A 22,510-nucleotide genomic window follows, 5' to 3' on the forward strand; every position below is an offset into this window, starting at 1 on the left:
TCTGTCCTACAGTCTACGTTTTGCATGTTTTCCATGGGTGCCTTTGGGGACACCAACGTTGTCACGGAGATTCAGAAAGGTCGCCTGGAGGAGGAGACATAGCTGGACCCTGATGCTAAGGGCAGCTGGTCTGTGTGTGGCCAGCCATGGGACACCGGTCACTAGGAGGGCCACATGGCTCATGGTTTCATGCCCACCCTCACCCAGGCCATCTTCTCTTTTCTTCTTGAACTCAGATGAACGTGGTTGAGAACATCGGAAGCTGGTGTAGGGCCTGGCCACCCCTGGTCACCTTCTGAGGGCTTCCTGTCTGGGAGCATTGCCTTAACCCAGCAGCTAAATACACGTAGCTGCCTATGTGATGGCTTCTATGACACGCATGCAGCCTGCACATCCGGACACACCCACTGACCCCCTTCCTGCCCCTGGAGTACCTGGGGTCGGAACACGTGTCTCCCCATCTCCAGAGCTCCTGAGGGATGTCTGCTGAAAAGAGGTTTTGATGAAGGAGGTCTTAGAAACACACGCTTTCGGGTCCAGTTAATATCAGTAAATTTAATTATTTTCTTGGTATTTTCTTTTAAAAACTGGTATTTTAAGATTTATCTCTGCCGCTCTCATTTGTTTAGAATGAAATTCAATTAAGAAGGTATATTATTCATCTATAAAACTCACCCTTTTCTAAAATCAGATGGGATTTAAAACATTTTACCAAATTTTACCTTTTTTAATGTTTATTTTTGAGAGAGAGACAGAGAGAAAGAACGAGGGAGGGGAGGGGCAGAGGGAGAGGGAGAGGAAGAATCCCACGTGGGCTCCACACTGTCAGCACTGAGCCTGACTCGGGGCTCAAACCCACGAACTATGGGATCATGACCTGAGCCAAAATCAAGAGTCTGATGCTTAACTGACCGAGCCACCCAGGTGTCCCACGAATTTTTACCTCTTAAGCGATCCAATAATGTTTTCCAAACTTAATTAATCTTAAACTGAGATTACAAAGGAAGACATACTTACTATTTTTGTAATGGAAAAGGACCGAGGCCTGGGAAATGGGAGCAGCTCCTGTGGGCGGTTGGTGGATGTTGTTCGGACCTTTCTCGGTTACCAGGTGGTGAGCCAGCCTGTCCTCCCCACACGCACCGCACTCGGCACCCACCTCTCCTGTCGCTGCACCTCAGCGGATGCGCCCTTTGCTCCTTTCTGAGTGGACACTCAACTGGCCACTGCTGGTGTACGCTGAAGTCGGGTAAGCTTTCCGTCTTCACGCGGGGCAGGAATAGAGGCCCGTGCGCTGCTCTGCCGGTTCCAGACCTGCAGTTACGGGGTCAGAGGGCACGAACACCTGAAACTCTGCTAGGTTCTAAGTGTCTTTTGGTAGCAACTCAAAGCACTTTCAGCGAAATGCTTGGGAGGAAGCCCAGAAGGCACGTGTGAGAGCCGGCGCGGCCCCCCTCCCCGGGGCGGGGGGACTTGAGCCCAGGAGGCGGCTCTGCCTCCCCGCGGCCCCTCTAGCGCCTGGATGCACGGGATTTGTCTCTTCGCTTCCTTGCTGACGGCACTTGGGTTGTTTCTGCTTTTGATTTTTATGAACAAAGCTGCTGTGGACACTGTCGTACGAGCCACTCCGCAGGCATAGGCCTTCTTGGGTGAGTTCCGAAGGTGGACGGGCTGGACCACGTGGTAAGCGCGTGTGGGTGCGTGCGTGTGCGTGCGTGTGCGTGTAACTGCATACAAGAAACTGCCACTCTGTTTCCCAAAGTGGTGGCCCCACTCCGTACCCCCCCCAGTGTGTGACTTCTACCTGCTTCACGTGTCCTCTGCACTTGGGAAGGTGGGTCGTGACTAATGGTAGCCATTCTGCGGTTTCGGGTTGCACTTGCCTGGTGACTAATGACGCTGCACACTGTTCGCCTGCTTGCTGCCGCGTGTGTATCTTCTCTGTGAGGCAGTGCTCCAGTCTCTTGCCTATTTTTAGAAATTTAGGGGTTTTTTTAGATTATGGAGGTTCAGGAGTTCTTTTAAATTCTCTTCAGGGGCACTGCGGGGGGTGGGCTCAGGCGGTTGAGTGTCCAGCTTCGGCTCAGGTCACGATCTGATAGTTTGTGGGTTCGAGCCCCGCGTCGGGCCGTGTGCCGACAGCTCGGAGCCTGGAGCCTGCTTCGGATTCTGTGTCTCTCTGTCTCTGCCCCTCCCCCACTCGTGCTGTCTCTCTCAAAAATAAACATAAAAAAAATCATCTTGTTGTGGGGGGGGGGGGATGGGCTAAATGGGCAAGGGGCATTAAGGAATCTACTCCTGAAATCATTGTTTCACTATATGCTAACTACTTTGGATGTACATTTTAAAAAATGAAAAATAAAATTAAAAAACATCATCTTGTCAACTTTTATAAGAAAAACCAGATGAGGTTTTGATTGGGATGATACTCTATAGATCAAACAGGGCACAAGTTCAGCAAATCAATATTCAAGAATCTGTTGCTTTTGTTTAGTGATCTATATACCAATATAGTTACTTATACCAACTGGGGTGAGCTCTATGCTGATAGGTACTTCTGTGTATCTACCACGACACTGACCAAATGGTACTGGTGGTTATACTCACGGGCAGCGGGGGACCCCTGAAACCATCAGAAAGGTTTTGATGTCAGGTGGTTGTGATTGTTTACAACTGTGTGAAACTTCATAATCATATCAATTTGGATTTATCAAGTAGACCTCAATTCCTTTCAGGGATGTGACAAATATACAAAATGCCTACTCCTCGCCTGGTGCTATGGAGATGTTGGCAGAGGGACACCCCGACAGCCTCCTCCTGCCCCAGAGCCCAGGACGTTTAATCAACCAGAACAGCTCATTCTTCTCAGAAGGCTGGGTAGCAGATGGTTTATGTATGGTTTTTTACACTGTAGTATTTGTGTTTCTATAAAGAAGAAAACCAGAAATTGTGAAATTTATTATTTACTTAATATAGTATTTACATCCATAATACTTTTTATTTTTTTAATTTTTTTAATGTTTATTCATTTTAGAGAGAGAGAGAGAGGGAGAGAGAGAATGAGTCGGGGGAGGGGCAGAGAGAGGGGGAGACACAGAATTCGAAGTGGGCTCCAGGCTCTGAGCTGTCAGCACAGAGCCCGACGCGGGGCTCGAACCCACAGACTGTGAGATCATGACCTGAGCTGAAGTCCGACGCTCAACTGACTGAGCCACCCAGGCACCCCATACTTTTTAAATTTACAGTTTTATCAGCAGGGCTGTATTTTCATGAGTATAGCTTATATTTTCTTTGAAAGCTTGGCCAAAATAAGAACATTTAGAATATTTGTCTCCTCTGTGTACCCACAGCCACGATGAGTTGAACGCAATATGAGCGCTGGGCAGCCGAGTCAACACAGTTACAGGATTTCGCGAGACGGACACATACTGACAATCTACCACTGGCACTGAAACACTCAGAGGCGTTAACTGGAGGCCCCAGCAGCTGGGGAGGTAAGACCTAACAGCACAGAAACTAAGTAACAATGAAAGGAAGGCAGCAAGAAACATCATCAGGCTAGAAGTTATTAAATGTCAAACAAGCGTGACACACACACAGGTTAGTCCTGGGCCGCCCCCCCCCCCCCCCCCCCCCCCCCCCCCCCCCCCCCCCCCCCCCCCCCCCCCCCCCCGGCCTGTGCGCACAGAATGGCCACAATGAGGAAACGCAGTGGACCCTTGGACAACATAGGTTTGAAACGCGTAGGTCCCCTTACAGGTGGATTTTTTTTTCCGAAAAGAACACTACCATCAATGTTTTTCTTAGGATTTGACTAACATTTGTTTTTATTCTAGCTTCCTTTTCTTTGGTAAGAATGCAGTATATAAAACATAGAACAAGGAACATATTGTTAATCAACTATTTATGTTATCGGTAAGGCTTCTCGTCAACAGCAGGCTATTAGTAAAGTTTTGGGGGTGTCAAGGGAGTCGGTGCCCCGACCCTGCCCCTCGAGTTGTTCAAGTGCCAACTGTACTGTGTCAAGAGGGAATTGGATCGATGGGGAGGAGGGTACCTGGCTGCGGCGGGAGAGCCGTATGAACAAGGGCTGAGGCGGGAATAGGCGGGGAAGGGGGCTGTTTGGAGGGGAGTATGGCACAGGCAAGCCGTAGGCAGAGCCCGACAGCTGGGGTGGGCACAGGTCACCCACACCACCCGGGAGCAGTGCGAGGAAACGGAAATCTGGGCCGGAGCTGGACAGGGAGAACGTCTGTTTGCAGGAAACACAGGTTGCTGGGTCTGGCTTTCGCCTGGTGCATAATGCCGAGCCTCTGAAGGTGTTTCAGTTTAGGGGAAAATGCTGATGCACGGGGTGACATTCTTAGGACCACAGGATTTGCAATCGCATTGTATTATCTTGTTAAATGAAACCAGCGGCAGTGGCGGATTTTCTTCCGATTTATGTTTCTTAGAGACTATAAAAATTCACAGGGATAACATTAAGAATTGGCACCCTTTTTACTGAGTGGCATATAGAGGAAGCCTCAGTTTTGCTTACCGCGTAGGGCAGTATAGGCTGGCCTGGAGTGGGCAGGTCACTGTGCCCTCGCTGCCCGGGTGTGATACAGGCCGTTGGAGCGTCTGTCCAGTAGAGCTCTATCACAGGGCAGCCTGAGTCAATACCCACAGAGTCCTTAAAGCCGTACCTGGCACGCAGAAAACGCCGCACAAGCGGTTTGTCAACTAGCACAGGGTTCTGACAACACTCTCTCCAGCCAGGCCTGCCTGACATAAACACTGGAAGGTCCAGGCCTCGTTGTTCTTTGCCTTCTAGACTTTTCTGCCTGCTCGTTCTGGTAACTGCATAGCCAACTGTTAACATCTTGAACTATATTTGTAGGTTCTTTTCTATCTCATTTCAGATCTGTCAATTTTTGCTTTGAACCTTTGGATGTTAGGTTTGTTATTTTAAAGATTTCATCCTTTAAAAAAAAAATTAATGTTTATTTTTGAGAGAGAGAGACAGAGCGTGAGGGCGGAGGGGCAGAGAGCGAGGGAGACACAGGATCCAAAGCAGGCTCCAGGCTCCGAGCTATCAGCACAGAGCCCGATGCGGGCCTCGAACTCACGAACTGTGAGGTCATGACCAGAGCCAAAGTTGGATACTTAACTGACTGAGCCACCCAGGCTCCCCAAGGATTTCATCTTTTTAAGCAATCTCTACACCCAACGTGGGGCCTGAACCCACAACCCAGAGATCAAGAGTCACACGCTCCACTGAGCCAGCCAGGAGTCCTGGAGACTGTGATGATATGCACTTAGGATTCTTGCATTTTATTGCTGAGTTGACCCTGTCAACCCACAGTTGACCCCGTGGACCAGTCTCCTGTGACAGCCCTTACCTGAGGCGGCTGGTCTGGTGCCAGGTGTTTGCGTGACACTGCTTTATCCATCCTCGTACCTTCAGCTCGTCTTCGTCTTTAGGCTGCAAGAGTGTTTTGTAAACTCGTAGGTCGGGTGGTTTTTCTCTTTTCCTTTCTACTCAGTCTAAAGTTTCTGGCTTCTAATTGTACTGTTCCACACATTTACATTTAATATAGTAACTGACACAGTTGGGTTTAAAGCCACAACCTTGTTCTGTATTTGTCCCATCTGAGCTTTTTGTCTTCTTCCTGGCCTATTGGACTATTCACGAATTTTTTAAATTCCATCTTATCTCCTTATATTTTTTTACCTATAGGTATTATATACCATATATAATATATAGATTTATACTTCTATTAGTGGTTGAGCTATAAATTACAGTAAGTACCCTTCACTTACCACGGCTCACTTTGGAATCATACACCACTTGATTAACCAGGTAAGAACCTCGAAACAGTGAAATAACACCGACTTCCCTCATCTTTTCTTCTCTTGTGATCGTATTTTTTATTTCTGTGGGTTGCATTGTCTGATCTGGTAGCCACTAGCCACATGTGGCTATTTAAACATACAATACATTAATTATAACCAAATGCAGCCTTAAAGTTCAGCTCCTCAGTTCCACTAGCCACACTGGAAGTGCCCACGAGCTCCCCCCGGGGCGGCGGCTCCTGTGCCGGGCAGGCACCATGACTGAACGCATCAGAAACTGTATTGCACAGCATTGCTCTAAAGCCCGGAACGTGCGACTTTAAAATTTGCTTCAAGCATTTGTTCCATAATTTTTTAAAGAAGTTATTTTAAATGTTTTTACAGTCACCCACTCCATCGTCTGCCCAGGTCTTCGTGCCCTCGTGCAGGTCTGGGATTCCACTGCCGTCACCTTCCTGTGGCCTGAAAAACGTCATTACTTTTCTGAAGGCCTCTTCTGGTGACATTCTTCAGCTTTTGTTGATCTGAAAATACCTTTTTTTACGTGTGTTAAAATTAATTACGTCTTTACTTTTTGAAGGATATTTTTGTTAGGTATTGAATACTGGTCTGGAGGACCGTCTGACATTCAGCATTTTGCAGATGCCGTCTCTGTCTTCTGGCACCACTGCTTGTGATAAGTCATTCTCATTTAGTTTCCCTGAATGTGATGTGTCTTTTCAATTTTGTCTCCTTTTAGAACTTTTTTTTTAACGTCTATTTTTGAGAGAGAGAGACAGAGACAGAGCATAAGTGGGAAAGGGGCAGAGAGAGAGAGAGGGACACAGAATCCAAAGCAGGCTCTAGGCTCCGAGCTGTCAGCACAGAGCCCAACACGGGGCTTGAACTCACAAACCGTGAGATCATGACCTGAGCCGAGGTCAGGCGTTTAACTGACTGAGCCACCCAGGCGCCTCTCCTGTTAGGACATTTATTTTTATCTTTGGTTTTCAGAAGCTGGACTGTGATATGCCTCCACATGTTTTTCTTTGAATTTGTTCTCTTTGGGGTTTACCAAACTTTTTGGATCTGTGGTTGGTGTATTCTTATCAATTTGTAAAATTCTTTGTTTATTTTGAGAGAGAGCACAAGCGAAGAGAAGGGACAGAGAGAGAACCCCCAGCAGGCTCCACTCCCAGCGTGGAGCCTCACGCAGGGCTCAATCTCACAAACCATGAGGTCACATCCTGAGATGAGATCAAGAGTCGGACACTCAACCGACTGAGCTAACCAGGCGCCCCGCTGTGTAAAATTCTTACACATTCTCCCTTCAAATATTTCTACTCCATTTTCTTTCTCCTTCCTTCTGGAAGTACAACTTTCGACTGTTGTACATCAGACCATTCGATCCTGTTCATACATCTCTAACATTGCTCTCTGTTATCTTTTTCTCATTTTGATTTTTTTTTTCTGAGTTTTCAGGTGCTTTCTCCTGATGGAACATTGAGTTGAAAAACCCTCTCTTCAGCTGTGCCCTGTCTGTTGTCCAGAAAATTCAATGAGCTCTTCACTTCAGGTAATTTAACTTTGTCCCTTACTCCTCGTGTGCTGCCCTGACTCCTGGGGCGTGGCCCTTCTGGCGTCTCAGCTGCTGCCTGGGTTGCACCAAGTTCCAGCACCTCCCAGTCCTGCAAGGCCTCTGCAGTCTCTGGTCAGCTCTCCCGTCGCACCTGCAACCAGAAGAGGTTCCCAGAACAGTGTTAGGTTTTGCTGTAATAAAACTTCCTCTTGTTTTGTTCACTTATGTGTATGCATTTATGACGAGTGATAATATTGGTTCTGCACCCTGCCCCACTCCAGTTCTCGTCACCGGATGTATGAGCTAGGTCCAAGGAAAAAAGGCCCACATACTATTAGGAGACAAACCTCCGATATACTCAATTTTTTAGTCTTAATCGAAACCTGCATATAGATATTAATATTACTTTCACCAACCATATGTTAATAATGGCTGCCGTAGTAATTCAATCCAAGAGAAATGTTTTAATATGAGGCTTACATCTGCAGGAATTGCAAATTAATGTGCACATATGTGTGTGTCTCTCTCCAGGGGTAAATCATAAGTTCATCAATAAATACTCAAGCATAAACATTGTTATTTAGGATAAAATTTGTGGGAGAATTTGAACGGAAATGAGTTTAGGAGTAAAGGATTTAATTAAACTCTGGTTACCCCAGAAGACTGTTTGTATGTTTATAAAAACATATGCTAGTGGGTTTCAAATCAAAATGGCATTCGGGATCCATTTCATACATTTAAGGAATGATGTCATGATCTATTTTAAAAGTCAATATTTCTATCTGGGAAATTATATGCATTGCAATTATTTAGACATAATGGGGGCAGTGCCTGGGTGGCTCAGTTGGTTGAACATCCGACTCTTGATCTCAGCCCAGGTCATGATCCCAGGGTCCTGGGATTGAGCCTTGCACTGGCCTTTGCAGTGAGCACAGAGCCTGTTTAAGAGTGTCTCTGGGGAGCCCGGGTGGCTCAGTCTCTCTCTCCCCCTCCCCCACTTGCACGTGTGCACGCACACGTGCTCTCTCTCAAAATAAAAATTTAACTTTTTAACATAATGTAAAATTTTGCTATTATCTTAAATGTGGGGGCTTATAAATTTTCACAAAATTAGTTTATTAGACACCGTGCAAAAGGTTTGAGGACCACGGGTCCAGCTATCTTTACCGTAGCCTGACTCACTGCAAGAGACACAAATGGGTCTCCCTGTTTTCAATTTTGTCCCACAGCAAAAAGGTTGATCTTTTTAAGTTAAATTGGATCATATCACTCCTTGCTTGAACTGCCCTGGAGGTTCCCATTTCCCTTAGCAAGGAGCCCAGCAGCGCAGCAGGCCTTCCGAAATGCCTTCTCCTGCCTCTGACACCCCCTTCTGCCTCCTCAGGGCTGTGCCCTTGCTCTCCACCCAGAGATTGCTGTGGTCCCTGGTACAGATCCTGCAGGTCAGAGGTCTCCTCCTCCTCCGGCCTTCTGGCTCGTCTCTTGGCCCCTCTGCTTTACGGAACGTGCTGCTCTTTGGCTGTGCTGTGATGATCACGTGGGGATGGCGGTTCCTCCGTAAGCCTCTGCTCTCTTTCTCCACCTGTGTCTGGCAGACTGTAGATGCTCAGTCCACTTCTGAATGGAAGAACAAATCTTTGTAAAAGCCGGGTCTGGGTGTCTGTCTTCCATACCTCTGCCTTTAGCTCCTTGATGCAAAGAGCAGCGGGCCACCTACCTTGCGAGCTCTTCTGGTGCTGCTTTTCCCTCAGTCACGAGGGGTCTTGCGTGCTGACTTCCTTTTGGTTCTCCTTTCACACATGGCGACGGGGCACGGCTGCCGGTTTGCTCACTGCTGTCTGCGAAACTCTGGCTCGTGCCTGTATACAGTGGACACTTACCAAGCATTTGTGATGGGCGGAAAGCCCAGTGCAAGCCCTGTCTCTGATCTGGAGCCTTTTCCGACTGTCCCAGCACTTGGTGAGCTTTCTTCTAGAACCATGTGGTTCTCACCATTTCTACTTGTACAGGGCTTGGCATTGCCTATCTTTGCGTCTACACTGCAAGGGTATAATTGAAACACGTCAGTGCAATGCTACAGGCTCATCCTCTTTATATCTGCAAATCTGGGTTCCCTGCATGATGGATACCTGGTGCTGATAACATGTGAGCAGCTTCCAGTTAGCCTTGTAGAAGTTAGCAGCATACACACACACTCCAAACACCATCAATAAGTTGATTACTGTGAAACTTCTGGAAGGCAAGTAGAGGGGTGATGCCCTGAAGTGTGTGCTCTAAGCACAAGGCAGGGGACAAAGCTCCAGGACACAAGAGCAGACAACGCAGTCCATAGTCACTGTCATCAGTGGTTTGGAAACACTTGTTATACTTGATCATATGCCCTTTCTTTCAATCGACTATTATGCTTTTATTTTTAAAAAGATTTTATTAATTTTTAATGTTTTTTTTTAATGTTTTATTTATTTTTGAGAGAAAGAGAGACAGAGCATGAGTTGGGGGATGGGCAGAGAGAGAGAGAGAGAAAGACCCAGAATCCCAAGCAGGCTCCATGCTGTCAGCACAGAGCCTGATGAGGGGCTCAAACTCACAAGCCATGAGATCATGACCAGAACCAAAGTTGGACGCCCAACAAACTGTACCACCCAGGCGCCCCTTGTTTATTTGCTTTTAAGTTTATTTATTTGAGAGAGAGAGAGAGAGAGAGAGAGAGAGAGAGAGAGAGAGGGAATCCCAGGAAGGCTCAGCGCTGTGAGCACAGAGCTGGAGGAGGGGCTGTATCTCATGACCCTGGGATCATAACCTGAGCCAAAATCAAGAATGGGATGCTCAACTGACTTAGCCACCCAGGGGCCCCCAAAAAGATTTTATTTTTAAGTAATCTCTACACAGAACATGGGATCGGAATTTACAACCCGGAGGTCAAGCCAGTCAGGTACCCCTGTATTTTGTTTCTAAATGAGAAGCTCCCCCACTTACATTTCCACACTTGCCTGAAGACCACCACTACATAAATATTTAATGAAACTTCCTTTTCCCTGTCTAGCACATTCTGCCATACTCACAGCTCGAAAAGTTCAAGCTAGACTGCGGACACAGATCACAAGACAAGTCAGAGTTCCGCTGGAATGAGGGGTGTCCCAATGTCTCCTGCGGGCACTTCCAGCACCTTCTCAGGCACAGGTGTCCGACCTCCCGCGCTCCTGGTCACCCGGCCCCAGCCCCCTGTGCCCCCGCCCCTCCGCCCCCCTGCGGCCTCCCCAGCCCCGGCCCCGTGCGCCCCCGGCCCCCCGCGCGGCGCGTCCCAGCACCCCAGAGCTGACTTAGCCGTCGGTGGTCTCCCGCGGACCTCCAGCCGTGGAGGCGGTTCCCAGCTCTGCCAGCCGGGATGCCAGCGCGGGCCGTGCGCGCCCCACCCACCCCGCGGCCGGAGCCCGAGCCGCAGCCCCTCGCGGCAGACGTCACGCGCTCCCCCCCCCCCCCCCCCCCCCCCGGCCGCCCAGCCCGCGCGGACCTCGACCCGGGCCCGAGCTGTCCCGCGACTCCGCGCCAGCCACGCTCTGCCCCGGGTTTTCCAGGCCGCTGGGAGCCGCGCCTGCGCCGGGCGCCGCGGCCGGACGTGCGGGGCGCTCGGCCGGCGTGCCTCGCGATTGGCTGGCCGCCGGTAGCCCCACTGCTGTGCGCCGCCCCCATAGGCCGGCGCGGCCGCCAGTCAGCGGCGCCCGCCGGCTCGCAGCGCGCCGCGCGTGTCCCGCCCCTCGCCGCCGCTCGTCGCTCGCCGGCCGGCGGCCTCGCGCGGCCCTCAGCTCCGTGGCGGCGGCGGCGGCGGCGGCGGAAGGCGGCCCGGGCCCTCGCAGGCCCATGGCGGCGGCCGCGGCGCTCCCGGGCGCGGGCGGGCCTCCCGCGGGCGGCGGGGCCGGGGGCGGCGGGGGCGCGGGCGGCGGGTCCCCGCCGGGCGGCTGGGCCGTGGCGCGCCTCGAGGGCCGCGAGTTCGAGTACCTGATGAAGAAGCGCTCGGTGACCATCGGGCGCAACTCGTCGCAGGGCTCGGTGGACGTGAGCATGGGCCACTCGAGCTTCATCTCGCGGCGCCACCTCGAGATCTTCACGCCCCCGGGCGGCGGCGGCCATGGCGGGGCGGCCCCGGAGCCGTCCGCGCAGCCCGGGCCCGACACCGGCGGCGACTTCTACCTGCGCTGCCTCGGCAAGAACGGCGTGTTCGTGGACGGCGTGTTCCAGAGGCGCGGGGCGCCGCCGCTGCAGCTGCCGCGCGTGTGAGTGGGCCGGGGGCGCGGGAGGGGGGGGGGCGGGACCCCCGATCCGGCGCCCCTGGCCTTGTCGGTCCTGTCCACCGGGAGGGCCCAGATCTCGACCCAGACCCGCTCCCACGGCCGGGACCCGGGCCGCGACCCACCACGCACGACCCCGCCCCCACCCCCGCCCCCACCCGCACGGCCTCCTGCCCCCGAGCGCGGACCCCCGGAGCGGTAGCGGACCGCCACCCTGCCCGAGACCCCGGCCTCACCTTCCCAGAGCGGAGGCTCGGGCGGCGGTGCACGTGGGCCGGTGCCCCCTTTCGGGAGTCCCTGGTGCGTTCTGGGGAGTTTTTCGTTGCCGACGTGCAGGTAATTCTCGGTACCGACGGTCAAGTCTAGTTGGTGTAACATGTGTTTTCTTAACTTAAAATCTGCGTCTTACGGCGGCGTCTCGTTCATACTTCCTTTTTGTTCTGCAGGTTTTCAGTAGCGACATACTTCGGGAGTCTGTTTTGAGCTGCAAGGACTCTTTGCCCCCGCCCCCCCCTCCCCCCCCACTAGTAACCCGGTAAATTGGAAACTTTTCAAGCACGATACATTTTAAATCTGTGCTCTGCGCCTTAAAATTTGGGGAAAACTGGATACTTTTAATATGACTTTGTTTTTAAGTTAGTTGATTATTTAGAAACTATTACAAGGTCACGTGGGGTGTTAGGTGAGCTTGGTGGGGAGTTGTCAGCCTGGCTACAAAACGACGTAGGTCGGTTCTCTGGTTTTATGAAGTTATCATTTACTTTGCTTGGAAAACAAGCTTGCTCTCTAGGAAATGCTAATTATTCCTCAGGGGCTCCTTTCTAGATCGTTGCAAATAGAGCCTTTGTCCACAAACTGAGAATTTTTAACTGCTTCCAGTTGCTAGAGACGCTGATTTCCTTGACTTTGGTCCGTGTGTGCTGTGCTGTTGCTTAGCCGATGGGCGTGTTTCAGAGATGGCTGTGCGTGTGTGCACGCGCGTGTGCACACTGCAGACTGCCTGAAACCAGTGGTAGGGCCTGACAGCTGTCTTTTTTTATTTTTTTAATGTTTATTTTTTGAGGGGGGGGGCAGACTGCAGAGGGGGGGCGGTGCAGAGAGAGAGGGAGACAGAATCGCAGCAGGAAGCAGGTTCCAGGCTCTGAGCTGTCAGCACAGAGCCCGACGCGGGGCTCGAACTCGTCAACTACAAGATCATGACCTGAGCTGACGTCGGCCGCTTAACCAACTGAGCCACGCAGGCGCCCCATGACAGCTGTCTTTTACTCCGACAGTTTGTTGTTTACAAGTAACTTGATGTCACAACAAAGGATTTTCTGTCTTTATTCCGAGGGTTTTGAGGTTTATAAGGAAAATTCTCTTATTTTCAGCCAAACCTGTTTGCATTGGCATGTTAAATAAATATGGAAATAAGTTGACCTTTGGCAAGGGAGCAGAAATCAGACTTTCGGAGGGGTACAGTGTGCCCAGAAGGAGGAGTGAGTAAGAGAGGTTGTGCAGTGGAGGCCGAGCCCCTGAGCTGCATCCCAGCTTCCAGGAGCCCTGCCCTTCTTATGGCCCAGGAATTGTTTCACAGAAGGGATTTTGGCGTTTTCACAACGTGGAATAAGTGAATAACTTGTGGGACCTTGTAGCACCGCCCTTTTTGTAGAGATCGTTCCTGCATTTTTGGTGTAGAGTGGTAACAGATACAGGTTAATGCAACAGACTGTGTAAAGACAGTTGGTGCTAGTTAAATGCAGATAAATTGTTTTAAGAATCTTTTTCTTGAACCTAAACTTAGTTTTATGTTACAAGTTCTTTTTAAGTTAAAAAATCAAGTTGTATAAGTTTAAAAAAAATGTGTAATTTAGAGAAATTATGCAGAGATTGAAATATTCTTATTGCTTATTTCAGACTTGCCTACTGAATTGAAAATCACTACCGAGTTAAAAAAAATATATGAAAAAAAAATCACAATCCATGGTTGGTGTCTTATTTGAATGACCGTGATTTTAGTCCAATTCCAATTTTAGAGTGAATTTGCATTTTGTAGTTAGTGTTGAAAATTTACATGCAGAGAATTTGGGAGAGTGCATAAGTAATTTAGTCTTAAAGTATGGTTCATCATTTTATTAAAATGTCAAATAGTGTGTTACTTTAGGAGGAACAGAGACAAACGAGGACCGTGATCCAGTGTATTGGCTCTTGTGAGTATTTTAAACAGTTTGGGTAAGATCTGAACACACATGGTTTTTCCATGATGGTTGGTGAGCCCAGTGGGGACCCTTGAGTGTGTGTGGAGTGCACACACATGCCAGGGTGTGTGGTTTTCCAGCAAACAGGCGATTTCGACAAATCCTTGATTGTCAGCCAAGTATGTGGGGCTGTGGGTACAGAAATGCAAACTTTTTCCTCTCTGGGAGCATCTCACTCTCTGGAGGTGCAGGTGTTATTGATACTGGGGAGTTCTTTGGGGTGGGATCCGTGGAAGGGCCCTGGGCTACGTGTGGGGGAGGGGAAGCCCCTGAAAGTGAGCGGGTGGAGGTGGCCTTGTGGCTGTCCCTGGGCCAGCAGCCTGGTGCTGAAGAAGGTGGAATTTAGGCTGGAAGGAACCTTGGGCCTGGTGGGGGAGCATTTTCAAGGTGGTCAGTGACAGAATGAAGAATGCCCTCTTTGAGGACAGGGTCCTTATTTGTCCAGGGACCTGGTCTGAGTGGGCAGCAAATCTAGGAAGATTTGCTGGGCAGGAATGTCTGGCTGTGTTGTTGCTCTTATTGTTGCTAGGGTAGCAAACTGCACATAATTTACAAATAAAAATAAGTCTTTAACAGTTGTTAAAGTACTTTGAAACATCAAGTGAATTTGACATATTTTTGATCAGGAAAGTCCTAGAATATCTAATAGCTGTATGGACATAGAAGAAGTTGAATCTGCTATAGCCCTAAACTGTTTAACATGTGACACTATAATCGCGTTTATTTGGGAAAGTGATCCTGCTCCTGTGCTAAATTAGCTGCCAATCCGTTAGTGATACAGCTCTACCCCTCTTTCTTATGTGGTGTGTTTTAACTTGCAGTTTAAGTTTGGTAATGTCACGTTTCAGGATTTTCTCGCTAAATCAGAGATGGCATTCTTGAGCGTTAGGACTGGAGAGGGGTGAGCAGAGAGTGGCTTCTGGAGCTTTCCAGGTGAATACCCCAAGCAAAAAACCAAAGGAACTCACAGTGACTTGGTTGTGCTCAGAAATGGAGTGGGGCGGAACCAAGGTTCCCAGAGAATATCAGTATCCAAAAGAAGGGACTAAGTGGAGCACCAAGAGAGGGGTTGGCCCCAGGAAAAGGACAGCGATTGGGGAGCCATGGGCTTGGCCATCAGGACCTCTTGGAGGTGTGGGGCTGGGGAGTGAGGGGGGGTGAGGGTGTAAGAAGTTTGTGCGCCGGGGGCTATTGTAAGGAGAGTGGAGGTTAAGAGCAGGCTTAGGAGGAGTGAGACCCTGTGGGTCACTAGGGCAAGTGGGTGAAAGAACCCCTGAGAGATGCAGCGAGGCCTGGTTGGCCCGGTGAGCGGACACAGACCAGGTGTGAAGGAGGATAGGGTTCCCGGAAGAAGATCCAACGAGGATGTCGTGTTTGAAGACCAGAGCAGGCCCACTGGTGAGGTCCGTCGTGTTTTCTTGGTCCAGGGCTGCAGGGTTGGCTGAGATTCCTTCATTTTGTGACCCGAGACTGACCGGTTTCTGTAAAAAAGCTGAGAGCAGGGGTCCAAGATGGCTGGACTCCTGGACCCAGCAGCGGGTGACGTGCGGTGGTGTATACATATGTAGCAGAGGGCAGAGTGTTGCACTTTGAAAAGTGCTCAGTGTACAAGTTAATTGCTTTAAGTGACCACTATGTGCTTTTCTTTAAAAGCTATAATGTGCTTTCTTTTGCCAAATTGAGATACACTTTGTCACTGATTTGTAGATATTGGGAATACAGGGCAGCTATTTTAAAGTAGTTGTTAATTTACTAAGTTAAAAATAACTCAACAACTGGGTTAACTTCTACTTAACCTAGCATTTGGTAGTGCTTCCGATGGAAAAACTCAGTTTATTTTGATGTGTAATTAGTGGTTTAAGACGGTTTGGATTTAAGATAATTTGCATTGGTAACACATCTTGAGACACAATCCTGTGTGGCAGGACCTGGAACCTGCTGCGGTCGTATGTGTCTTATTATATTGACTGACTGCATCAGGAGACGGTGAGGGTGGGCTCTGGACTGGGCACATGGGGGCTACGTTCCAGCCTTGCCACCTAACCTGTTTGAATTTTAGTTCTCGTGTGTAACATGGGATAACAACTGTCTGACGTGTGACACAGGTAGCCCTGTGTCAGTGCCCCTGCTACTACATCAGGGGCTTCCTGTCTTTTGTCCATCACAGTGTCCTGGTGTACAGGGGCCCATGAGGAGGACCTCATGTGCCAGAAAATGTGACAGGAGGGTAGAAATGTTCCCAGAGGCCAGCAGTCTTCAGTGCGCCACACACGTGTACACGCCTACGGTAAATCGCTCAAGGGCCTCTTAGAGCAGCGAGTGAAGTTTGAAGTTCCTTCAACGGGGAGAAGTTGCACCCTCCCTCCTAGCACCTAAGCATAAAAACAGGCCCTTGGGGTGTGGTTGGTGTTGTCCAGCAGGCTAGGCCAGGAGAGGTGCATTGGGGATACCTTTCCTCGTGAAACCTCCGTTCTGGTTCTGTTCCGTTCCAAAATGTAAGCATCAACCACACACCTTTCCTGACCCCGGGGTGGGGGTGGGGGGCGGGGAGGAAAAGTGTCTTTGCCTTGGGTGCAAAGTCGGTGAAGGGAGCTACATAAAAGTTGTGTCCTGTTTGTGACCTGATTTGAAGGATACTTGTTCATTAATGCCATTGGCTATACTGTTGTTTTTGGAAATTAAGGATGGCTTCTCTGTCTAGTTGAAGAACTTTGCAATTACAATGCACTGTTTTTCTTTTTAGAAGTGTTTTTTGGGGGCGCCTGGGTGGCTCGGTTGAGCATCTGACTCTTGATTTCGGCTCAGGTTATGATCTCATGGTGTGTAAGATTGAGCCCTACATCAGGCTCTGGGCTGACGGTGTGGAGTCTGCTTGGGATTCTCTCTCTGCCCTTGTCTCTCTCTCAAAACAAATAATCTTTAAAAAGAAAACCCTGCTTTTTAATTTTTTTAAACTGCTTTTTAAAAAAAAAACGTTTGAGAGAAATGTGCGAGAGTGAGCGAGCATGAGCAAAGGAAGGGTGGAGGGAGAGCGAGAGAATCCCAAGCAGGCTCCATGCTGCCCAACATGGGGCTTGATTCCGTGACCATGAGATTGTGACCTGAGCCGAAATCAAGAGTCGGATGCTTAATGGATTGAGCCACCCAGGCGCCCCTAAAACTGCTTTTTTATTGAAGTGTAAGGAACTACATATACTTTGAGATTTGGGCTATGGTTTCTTTCTGGGAGGCAGTGAAGACCTGAAGCTGGGCTCCCCCACAGGTCTCTAGTGTCACCTGAGTGCTTTCCAGGCCGGCATTGGTGCCTAGGATCCCTTGGTAGTCGGTCATGGAGCCTCTTCTCAGGACCAGCAGGCCAGACAGAGCCCCCTTGCACTGTCACGCTGATGGAAGCAAAAATGTTCCCTCCTCATCATCTTGTGCTGTGACTCATCCGCTCAAGTGGCCTCCCATGGTGTGGGGACTGGGTCCTGCATGTGTGTGCGTCCCCTGGAAATGGCACAGAGCTGTCCTCACTTGATGTGTATCCAGAATACGTGTGCACATTGAGTGCTGATTTGGGGTGTTGCTGTTATGTGAACGTTCTCAAGTGCTGATCCCCTATCTAGTGCTGGGGTTCCGGTCAGACGTGATTCCCCCAATTACCAGTGGCTCCCATCTAGATCCACAGTTGCAGAAGCTCAGCATAACTTCATGCATAATTAGGGGAAATAGTCCAGAAGATGAGGCTGTTATAGTAACAGCAGATTTTTCCATTGTGAAAATGCAACAATTCTTGCTTTGCTGAGGAGAAAGGGTTTTTTTTTTGAAAATGTAGAAAAGACGGTTTCTAAAATAAGGGAGCTTTTAATGAAAGCAATTAACATCTTGGATAGTATTCTTATCTGTTTAACATTTCTGCATAGCTCATGTTTTCTTTTAGGTTTGGGTTTTGGAGCGGTTTACAGTATCTTAAATAACATAATATAGCAAGTCAGCTCCCACACTTCTGGGCCCAGTTCTTGATGAGGATTTTGTGAACATGCTGAGGAAACCATACACTAGGGCTTGCTTGTTTAAGGCGCGCACCGCCATTTCTGTGATTTGAAGCAGTTTGAGCGCCACGATAAGGTGCTACTGCTGTCATCCCGGGAAGCGCCCACAGGGGGAGATTGGGAAGCACTTTTCTAGAAAGCGGCCTTTCCTCTGTGCGGCACCAGTTTTTAGAGTGTATGTTGGACGCTCTGTTGAGAATTCCATAGGGGTTGTAGGCATTTTGCTGCAGTTTGTCATTTGTGACAGAATCGTGTATCTTATCCACTGAAAGGCATCAATACGACAGTGGTTCTTACCAGGGTCTCCTCCCTGCTCCCAGGGATATTTGGTGATATCTGGAGACACGTTAGGTTGGTGCAACTGCCGGTGCTTCTGGCCAGGGACGTTGCTAAAAATCTTACAATGCTCAGGATAGACAGTCCCCCTACAACAGATAATGATCCAACCCCAAATGTCGGTAGTGGGGAGTGGGGAGGGAGCCCCCCCCCCCCCCAGCACAGTCATACGGCAGTTGATAACAACAGTTGGTTGTTGGTGCTACCTTGAGTGAATCTTAGTAACTTTTTACAAATAATACCTGTTTAGAATCTTTAAGCTACCAAAGCATTTGTTTCAAATTCAGTGGCAGACACTTTTCTAAGTTTCTTTTTAGTGTTTATTTTTGAGAGAAGGGGGGTGGGGAAGGGGAAAGAGAGAGGGAGAGCCTGACATGGGGCTCAAACCCACAAGAGATTTGAGCTCATCGAGATCATGACCCGAGCTGAAATGAAAGTCAGGCGCTTAATGGATTAAGCCACCCAGGTGCCCCGGCACCTTTCTAAAATGAAGCCTGTGATCAAAAAGAATGAAATCTCACCATTTGCAACAGAGTGATGGAACCTAGAATGTATTATGCTAAGTGAAATAAGTCAGAGAAAGACAAATATTATATGATTTCACTCATGTGGAATTTAAGAAACAAGAAGATGAATATAGGGGAAGGGAAGGAAAAATAAAACTAGGGAAGCAAACCAAAAGACACTCTTAAATACAGAGAACAGGGGTGCCTGGGTGGCTCAGTCACTTGGGTGTCCCACTCTTGATTTCAACTCAGGTCATGATCTTGAGGTTCTTGGGTTTGAGTAGCATGTCGGGCTCTGCGCTGACAGCACGGAGCCTGCTTGGGATGATCTCTCTCCCTCCCTCTCAGCCCTTCCCCCCCCCCCCCCAAAATAAATAAACTTGAAAAAACAGAACAAACTGAGGGTTGCTGGAGGGGAGGGGGGATGGGCACTAATGAGGGCACTTGTTGGGATGAGCACTGGGTGTCGTATGTAAGTGATGAATCGCTGGGGTCTACTCCGGAAACCAGTACTACACTGTACCTTAACTAACTTGAACTTAAATACATACATACATACATACATACATACATACATAAAATAAATGAAGCCTGAGGTGGAGAGACCAGGTGTGGAATGACTCCCTTTGCAGTTTGGAGGAAGGACACTCACAGAACACCTTCATAATTACCTAGCTTGTAAGATTGGTCTTATCACTTTAAAGAGTAGCCCAACATTTCCCTCTTGGAATATTTACTGTCAGGCATATCTTTTGGGTTTAGTTAGATAGTTAAATTATTCTGAAAACATTTGCAGTCAATGGGGTGGGGGAGGCACTGAATTGTTTTGGCACAGTTGTTACTTTTTTTTTTTTTTTTTGGTCTTGGTTCTGAAAAATGAACTGATTATGTCAGGGAGTGTGACATTAGTGTCACAACCGTATTACGAAAGACTGCTGTCAGATGCCATTTTCTCATGGTATTTTGGCATAATAATTGGCAGTTTGAAATACATCTTCTGATTTTTACTTGAACAGATGGGTTACAAAAAACCCTAAGCAAGTAAGTTGGACAGTTACTGTTAGTAATGCTTTGGGTGTATAGGTGATGTTTTAACAATACTGTATTTTTGCCAGGGTCCAGTGCTTTTGCTGCAAACATTTTCACCACAAAACTAATTGACTGTAAGGCCATTTTGCTGTAAAAGATAAAATTGTGGAAAATAGGGACATTTAGTAAAAGGGACTCAATGAAACATGCAAAATGAATAACAAAAGTAAAAAGACTTTATTGTTGAGAAGACTGGTTGAGTATCTCTCAGCTCCTGGTGTCCAGTAGGTACTAGGTCAGTCTTAGATCCCTTCTCTGTTCTGTGGAGGCTAACTTTCCGGGGTCTTCATCCAAGAACCACATCTCAGAGGTTGCTTGTTATTCCCCTCTGTGTGTTTCTCTCCACAAACCTCTCCAGGAAGAAAGGAAAGATTGAGGAGAGCAAAGTCTTAGTAATGCAGGCGCTCATCAATGTATGTCCACCAGGCTACCAGAACAGTGTCATAGCTTGGACAGGGGAGGTGACAGCCACCTCCACATGTGATCAGGCTATTTAATCTCTCAACCTCAGGATCCTCTTTTATAAACGTGGATATTATTGAATTGACCTCATGGGGTTGTTGTGTGGATTGCCTTTGCCTGATACAGGAAAATTGCTGAGTAAATATTAATATTTTTTAAAGAAAAAATTCAAATGTCTTAAGTATTTTGATAGGAGAGTTTAATCCATTTACATTTGAAGTAATTATTGGTAAGGAAAGACTTCTGCTATTTTGCTATTTTTCTTTATGTCTTATAGCTTTGTTATCCCTCATTTTCTTCCTCACTGCCTGATTCTGTTTAGTTGATTCTTTCTTTCTTTCTTTCTTTCTTTCTTTCTTTCTTTCTTTCTTTTCTCTTCTCATTTCCTTTTGTGATTCTCTTCTCTTGTGATTCTCTTCTCATTTCCTTTTGTGTATATTTTTAAGATACGTTCTTTGTGGTTACCATGGGGATTATATTTAACATCCTTAGTTTAAAGCCATCTATTTTGAATTGGTATCAACCTCAAAAACTCTTCTCGTATAATATCTCTTTTCTCTTTCCTTTTATGTTGCCACAGATTACATCTTTATACATTGTATGCCAGATAACATACTTATTTCTTTTTAATGTTTATTTTGTTTTTGAGAGAGAGAGCGCGCACATGCAAATGGGCGAGGGGGGACAGCGGATCCGAAGCAGGCTCTGTATTGACAGCAGTGAGCCTGATGTTGGGCTCAAACACACAAACCACAAGATCACGACCTGAGCTGAAGTCAGGTGCTCACCTGACTGAGCCATCCAGATGCCCCCCTCCAATAACATATTTACAGTTTATTTGTGCGTTTGTATTTTGAATCCTGTAGGAAGTAAAAAGTGGAATTACAAACCAAAATTACATTAATACTAACTTTTCTATTTTCTCATGTATTTACCTTCACTAGAGATCTTTATTTCTTCATATGGTTTTAAGTGACTGTTTAGTGATCTTCCGTTTCTACTTGGAGGACTCCCTTTAGCCTTTCTTCTAGAGTACGTCTAATGTTAATGAACTCCCTCAATTTTTGTTTATTGAGGGATATCTTAATTTCTCTCCTATTTTTGAAGGACATATTTGCCAGATCAAATTCTCAGCCTACAGTTTTAATATTTTAGTTTTATTTTTTTGGCATTTTAATTATCTCACTGTCTTCTGGCCTTCATGGTTTCTGATGAGAAATCAGTCATTAGCCTTTTTGAGTCCTTGTATGTGACGAGTCACTTCTCTCGCTACTTTCACGATTCTTTGTCTTTCGATGGTTAATTGTAATGTCTTGATGTGGATCCTTTGAATTTATCTTAGCTGGAATTTGTGGAGTTTCTTGAATTTGTAGGTTTATGTCTTTCATTGGATTTGAGATGTTTTTGGCCATTGTTTTTTTATTCTTTCTACCTCTTTTTTTTGGGGGGGGGGGGACTCCCATAATGTGTATGTGGTCTACTTATTGATGTCCCATGAGTACTTTAAGGCTCTTTTCACTCTTCTTTTTCCTTTCTGCTCCTCAGACTTGATCATTTCAGTTGTCCTGTCTTTAAGGTTGTGGATTCTTTGTTCTGTCTGCTCAAATATGCTGCTGGACTCCTATGTAAAATTTTCATTTCAGTTACAGTACATTTCAACTTCAAGATTTCTGTTTCATTCCTTCTTGTAATTTCTTTTTGTTGCTATTCCTGTTTTGTTCGTATGTAATTTCCTGATTTCCTTTAGTTTGTATTTTCATTTAGTTATTTGAGCATATAACATGGTGGTTGTTTTCTTAAAACGCTTTTTTTTTTTTTAAGATTTTATTTTTAAGTAATCTCTATACCCAAAGTGGGGCTGGAATTCACAATCCCGAGCTCAAGAGTCGCATGCCAGGTGCCCCTAACATGGTTGTTTTAAAGTTTGTCTAGGAGGGCCTATGTCTCACCTTCTTCAGAGATGGTTTCTGTTTATTTTGTTGCTTTGAGTCATGCTCTCCTGATTCTTTGTGTGCCTTCTGATTTTGTTGAAAATTGGACATTTGGCTATTATAATGTAATAACTTTGGAAATCATATTCTCCTCCTTTCCTAATGTTTGTTGTTATTTGTTGAAGGTTGTAGGAGGTCTCTGTACCTAGTGACTTACCTGAACTATTATTGCC

General features: G+C 47.5%; 1 protein-coding gene and 2 long non-coding RNA genes across 6 annotated transcripts in view; 2 read left to right on the plus strand and 1 right to left on the minus strand.

The window, feature by feature from the left end:
• The first annotated feature begins 380 nt into the window (after positions 1–380).
• LOC122206691 lies at positions 381–7,617 on the plus strand. Of its 2 annotated transcripts, XR_006196553.1 has the most exons (5): positions 381–549; positions 1,112–1,249; positions 1,599–1,683; positions 3,351–3,494; positions 7,300–7,617. It is a non-coding gene; the product is annotated as an uncharacterized LOC122206691 (long non-coding RNA). The 2 variants fall into 2 exon arrangements; XR_006196552.1 differs by lacking the exon at positions 381–549 and having other exon boundaries at positions 1,039–1,249.
• An 808-nt stretch (positions 7,618–8,425) lies between these two features.
• LOC122206692 lies at positions 8,426–9,787 on the minus strand. Its single transcript, XR_006196554.1, has 3 exons — positions 9,526–9,787; positions 9,114–9,435; positions 8,426–9,013 (listed from the first exon to the last, which is right to left on the minus strand). It is a non-coding gene; the product is annotated as an uncharacterized LOC122206692 (long non-coding RNA).
• Positions 9,788–11,254: 1,467 nt separating this feature from the next.
• Positions 11,255–22,510, plus strand: part of FOXK2 (forkhead box K2) — a 64,151-nt gene continuing 52,895 nt past the window's right edge. For all 3 annotated transcript variants that reach the window (XM_042916106.1, XM_042916107.1, XM_042916108.1), the window contains exon 1: positions 11,255–11,667. In XM_042916106.1, coding sequence (XP_042772040.1) covers positions 11,255–11,667 — 413 coding nt within the window. The remainder of the gene's footprint in view (positions 11,668–22,510) is intronic.

The sequence above is a fragment of the Panthera leo genome, chromosome E1 (assembly GCF_018350215.1).
Source record: "Panthera leo isolate Ple1 chromosome E1, P.leo_Ple1_pat1.1, whole genome shotgun sequence".
NCBI classification, from domain to species: Eukaryota; Metazoa; Chordata; class Mammalia; order Carnivora; family Felidae; genus Panthera; species Panthera leo.